Genomic DNA, 5,100 nt, shown 5'->3' with positions numbered 1-5,100 from the left:
TAAGCTGACTGAAAAGCTGAAACGGCTGATTTGTTGTGAGAGGAAAATACTGTTTGGTGGCTGATAAACTGGCTGAATAAGCTGAAACGAACAGGCTGCACAGTTCACTCAAAAAACAGGAGACCAATCCGATCATGGCTATTGTAACTTATGATTCTGATCCAACATAGAAGTGCAGAGGAATGTAAATGCAACATCACCTCAATGGTCAACTCAACAGAGTTATACTACCCGTTATCAGGCTATCAGGTAAGATATCAGAGCCGATTTACAGACTGAATGATTAGATTTTTTTTCCCCAATCGACTGAATAATTAGATTGACTTAAAAGCGCAGCACGGGAGAAATCGTATGTGACAACATGAACATTTTTTTTTACTTCTACGATGTGAAGTACAGACTTCTGAATATATAAGCAAACTGATGAAAGTATCATAGAGGAAGCAGTAAGCTACCGTGATCTTTCAGAGACAAAAGCGACCATCTACTATGACACATGACAACCTCGTGGGCAAAATGGGCGTCTTACAGTAGGCCACAGATCTCACTGCACATGTGGAAAAAGACTTAGCACTTCAGATAAAACATCGCTCCCTTCAGCGCCATCGTAAACTCTGTTACATTCACGATTCCGTGCACGGCAAGGCACCCTATTTGTTCCGTCCAATCTGTTCCAGTGATCTTGGAGCTGCAGGAATATTGAATATGATTCAATACAGAGCAACAAATTGTAATGAAACTGATGTACTTGTTAACTACACATTACAGCTAAATAAATGAGCAGCCAACATTCGCTGATGTCATGTATTAACAAAGAATTATGGTCCAAGATACAATTTTCTTTTCTGAAAAGCTTCAAGATACTTGGTTCCAGCATACAATGAGTTGGTCTTAATCGTTAACAGTTAATATGAGGACTATATTGAACTTCATCCAAGTCATAAGTAGTAAAGAAGACAGCTACAATAACATTACACTGTAGTTCACACTGGACAGAGATGTGCATTCCAAACATTCAAATGAGAATGTGTTAAGCCAAGCATGTTGGCTATGTCGCCATGAAATAAGTATTCACTATGATTTGCCTTATCATAAGGTTAGTAGTTTCAGCACTAAAATATTTTTTCTAGAGACCAACAGCAATGTCAGATTGTAAGTGTGACCGATGCATGCTCTGTCCACACTTTTCCCATGTTTGCGTGCCTTCACATTATTACCTTAACATTTATTACAGCTTTTGTTGTGATTGCAGGACAAGAACATACATAATTCAAATGCATACTTCAGTTGATTCTAAATTACCACAAGGACGGGTAACAGTGATCAGCAACTAATATAGTATGCAACCCAGCAACCCAATATAAACAAAATCATAGCACAGAAGAAAATATAAAATTATGCTTAAGATTTAACGTTGAACAGATCCTTAAGCAATAAACAGTCAAAGATGGACGAATGCTAGTGTGTACACGTACCCATGCCAGCAGCATCAGAACCTCTCATGATTCTAAGTTTTCGACAAATCGTAGTGAACAAGCTGCAAAAAGGGCCAAAGATAAATATATATACCAGTCATCAGAAATAACTAGTAAATGTATAGCTACTTCAAGAATAAAAAGGAAAGGAAGATGCAAACAATTCATGTCAGGTATCACAAACAACACAAGATGAGGAAAAAACTAATGAACTGCACATGGAAAAATAAAGGAACTGGGCAGCAAAACAATAGAATAGCCTCTTCCAATATAAAATATAAAACTTTCACAGTTGTGTTCTTAAAAGTCATATGGGTGCACATTCTTAGTAAAATCAGCTGTTGCGTAGGGAAAATGTTTCTCTTAAGAAGGTGAAATGAGAAATTCATAGAAATTCACACATTACCCAAACTTAATCTGAATCCTCTAATCCAAATGCCCAAAACTGAACTTTCCAGAGAAGCTGGTAAAATAAAACCCAATAGAATAGCCAGTTTTGCACACTAGTGGATCTAAACATTTGATCAAATTACAGGCCCTTCACTTAACGTTTTTCCCCAAGTTTTCAGTTGCCATATCTTAAATGCAAGTGTGTCAACCAATTGCAATTAGTCTAGAGTGTTGACAAAAATTATATCAATCTCCATCACTTTCAAGATCTGAATTCCAATTCCTAACTACAGTTGCATTAACAGAAAGGGAATCCTATTATTTGGGTAATGAAAGTACGAAACTGAATGAATATCTCAAACCACACTAAGTTAGGAACTCACTCCCAAGGCAGATCACCAACAAGCATCCAGTCAGCATCTTTGTCTTCATAGGTAAGGACATATTCTTGGTCCTGAAGGGCATCAGCCCTAGAACCATCAGTAAGCCTCTCCCTTGGTGGCTTGACTGAACTGCTTTTACCTGTAATATCAAAAGTTTAAGCATATGCATTTATTTGAGAAGCATCGATATTTACGTAACAAAGTAAGGCCTTGGTCCTAAGTAGGGCTAACAATGATTCATGTAGACAATATACCTTATTTTTATGGACACGATGATAAATGGTGTTTAAAGTTCGCAGAGTGATAGATCCAGAGAATTCTGGAACACATGTTAACATACAACGCCTCTCATTGTTCCCATCCTTAAAGGCATTTATAATAACGTTTACTACCATTTTTCATTCGTTTGCTATACCTTGCAGGAGGATAAGACCTTTAGGACATACTCCCTCCGTGCTTAAATAAATGATGTTTCATTTTTTAACTAATTATCTTGTCATAAACATCATATATTTAAACTGAGGTAGTACTTTGCAACTTCGCCTTATATCCTTTTTCTTTTGAAAAAAGCATTCTAAACAATCCTGGTCAATACTTATTTCTTGATATACATGCTGATCATTGACTAGGCAAAATAGAGTAGGCGCAAACTTTCAGCTAGTGCAAACTACTAGTCACTCCTTTCGTTGCTATATATGCAGAAGATTTTTAGAACCTAGTTAACAGCATGACTTTCTCTCTTTTTTTCTTTTGAAAGGGCATTCTACCTAGCCCCTTAAACAAATTAATTTTTGATACATTATCATTGACTAGTCAAAATAGTGCAGCGGCCATCATCCATCAACAACTACTGCCCATGGACCCCTCAAGACTAGCAGAAAACATTATTCCTAATTGTACATGTACTGGTGACGCACTAGCTCGTTACATCAGAATAACAGGTGTCATAACCGCATGGAGTAAAATAAATTGAGAATTGCCACAGAAGAACTTAAGGAAAACAGAAGCACTTACCAGTGATGAAGCAACTGAACATTTTCTCAAGACCAAGCGAGAGATCCTCATAGCTCGAATAGGTCTTGAGGTCCACCTTCCTTAGGTATGGAGCTCCATCCATGCTGACTTTAACATAACAGCATCCTGCCTCACTCCTACCTTCATCTTCCCCCTTTGTCTTTGCGGCACTCGCAGCTAGTGTATGCTTTCGGTAATTCCGAACAGGAGGCCATCCAACAACTTGCACCCTAGAACATAAAGTCCCAAAGATAAGTCCACGCCACACCAAACAAAATGAAAAAAGATTGTTCAACAAATGACAAGACCCATGATTGTATTATGTCCAAGCCTCCAACCAGGAAACAACACATTCCGTTGTACCCTAGCTGTATTTAGAGCCTACATGATACAGACTCTGACTGCTTCTCTCACACAACTTCCTTAGGCTTCTGTGACAATACTAGCACAAGTGGCTATAACTTGTGCAGTCGGTTATAACTTGGAACTGCCGTTTATAAGTGTTGATTTTACCAGGAAAATTAGCCTTTTGATCCATAACAAACTGCCGTACTGATGCTGATCTTGATGGTGTGCAGGTAACCCAGCTTTCAAGTGTAAGATATCCTGTTAGATGCTTTCTACAAAAGCAGATGGGTGAGCAGTTCTATCTAAAAAACTAGCAGGAAATTTGTTCCTCATCGTACGTGCTTAGGTTTCAATTGCTTCACTTCTATATTCAGTACTTACCAGCCACAATCAAGGCATCAAAGCATCATCAATACTGTCATTACAGACCTAACGAACTATCATCGCATACCGACATACAAATCCTCCACAGCGAAGGCAAAAGTTGGCCTTTATGACGAGCTAAGCTAAGAACAGTCTGAAATCGGATCATCCTAATTCGAAAGTCGAAACCAATTAGTTGCAACACCAACTTACTTGGCAGCCCGCGGAGCTCCAGCAGCGGTTTCAGCCACACCCTTCTCCTCCTCCCCCCTCACGACCCCATCAGCGTCACCGGCATCAGCATCCCGCTTCGCGGGCCGGTCGAGGGAGTCAGCGAACCCGCGCTTGGCGCCACCCCTGGGAGGCGCGGGGCCGAGCGTGAGCGCGGCGTCGACGTGCTCCGCCCCCGCGCCGCGGCCGGGGGACTCGGACCCCGGCAGCCCGAGCCGTAGCGCGAGGTGCGGCCCCGCCGCCCCCTCGCTGCCGCCGGAGCAGCAGGACGACGAGGAGGAGGACGCGGCGGCGCCGAGGCCGATGTAGTCGCGCGCCTCGAGCGGCGGCGGCATCGGGTGGAGTCGCGGACGGAGGGAGGGCGAGGCGGCGAGAGAGGTTGAGCTGAGGAGACCCGGTGGGGGGAGAGGCGCAGTGCAGCAACAGGGCAGGGAAGCGATGCCTCCTTTTTGTTCGTTCGTTCGGGGAGGAGAGAGGGAGGGGACGAGCCGAGGTGGAGCAGCTGGTGGCGCCTCTGCCTTGTTAAAGAAGAAGGCTTTGGCGTGTGACAGAAAGAAGTGGCCGACCGGACGAGGGGGACCGCTTTCTGTTCTGCTCCCCGCTTTTCGGGCCGTGTGGTTTCCCCGGGTGCGCGTAGCGAAGGCATCAGCGGAGAGGAATTGGATGCCGGGATGGCCTGGCCCCGGATAGGGATGGGGAAAAACGTGTGCTTGCCACGGTAACGACCGTTTGACCCTTGGTCTATGGGCAAGTCAAAAGCTCAGCGGAGATGGTGACTTGCAGCGCCCTCTGGCCACTGCGAGGGCAGTGCTCGCGCCAGGAGGGCCGTGAGCGCTCGATCTCCGACGGCCCGCTACCATCCCGCCGCTTTTCATTTTCGAAAAGTTTTTAATCAC

General features: G+C 43.5%; 1 protein-coding gene across 1 annotated transcript; it reads right to left on the bottom strand.

Annotated features, from left to right (window-relative positions):
* Positions 1-352: 352 nt before the first annotated feature.
* LOC117850501 (auxin-responsive protein IAA19) lies at positions 353-4,714 on the bottom strand. Its single transcript, XM_034732330.2, has 5 exons — positions 4,187-4,714; positions 3,263-3,492; positions 2,249-2,387; positions 1,476-1,537; positions 353-688 (listed from the first exon to the last, which is right to left on the bottom strand). Exons 1-5 carry the CDS (start codon positions 4,537-4,539, stop codon positions 651-653), a joined length of 822 nt encoding a protein of 273 aa, XP_034588221.1. The 5' UTR covers positions 4,540-4,714; the 3' UTR covers positions 353-650.
* Between the last annotated feature and the right edge of the window lie 386 nt (positions 4,715-5,100).

The sequence above is a fragment of the Setaria viridis genome, chromosome 3 (genome assembly GCF_005286985.2).
Source record: "Setaria viridis chromosome 3, Setaria_viridis_v4.0, whole genome shotgun sequence".
NCBI classification, from domain to species: domain Eukaryota; kingdom Viridiplantae; phylum Streptophyta; class Magnoliopsida; order Poales; family Poaceae; genus Setaria; species Setaria viridis.
The sequence above is the reverse complement of the archived record's forward strand: the minus strand, read 5'-3'. Positions and strand labels throughout refer to the sequence as shown.

What these genes read in the sequence shown, in the direction of transcription:
- LOC117850501 (XM_034732330.2), bottom strand. Translation starts at nt 4,539, where the DNA reads ATGCCGCCGCCGCTCGAGGCGCGCGACTACATCGGCCTCGGCGCCGCC. An exon ending in GTTGGTGATCTGCCTTGGGA is followed by an intron (nt 1,538 to 2,248) that starts GTGAGTTCCTAA and finishes CCCTTTTTGCAG; the next exon opens with CTTGTTCACTACGATTTGTC. An exon ending in TTCTGATGCTGCTGGCATGG is followed by an intron (nt 689 to 1,475) that starts GTACGTGTACAC and finishes ATATTCCTGCAG; the next exon opens with CTCCAAGATCACTGGAACAG.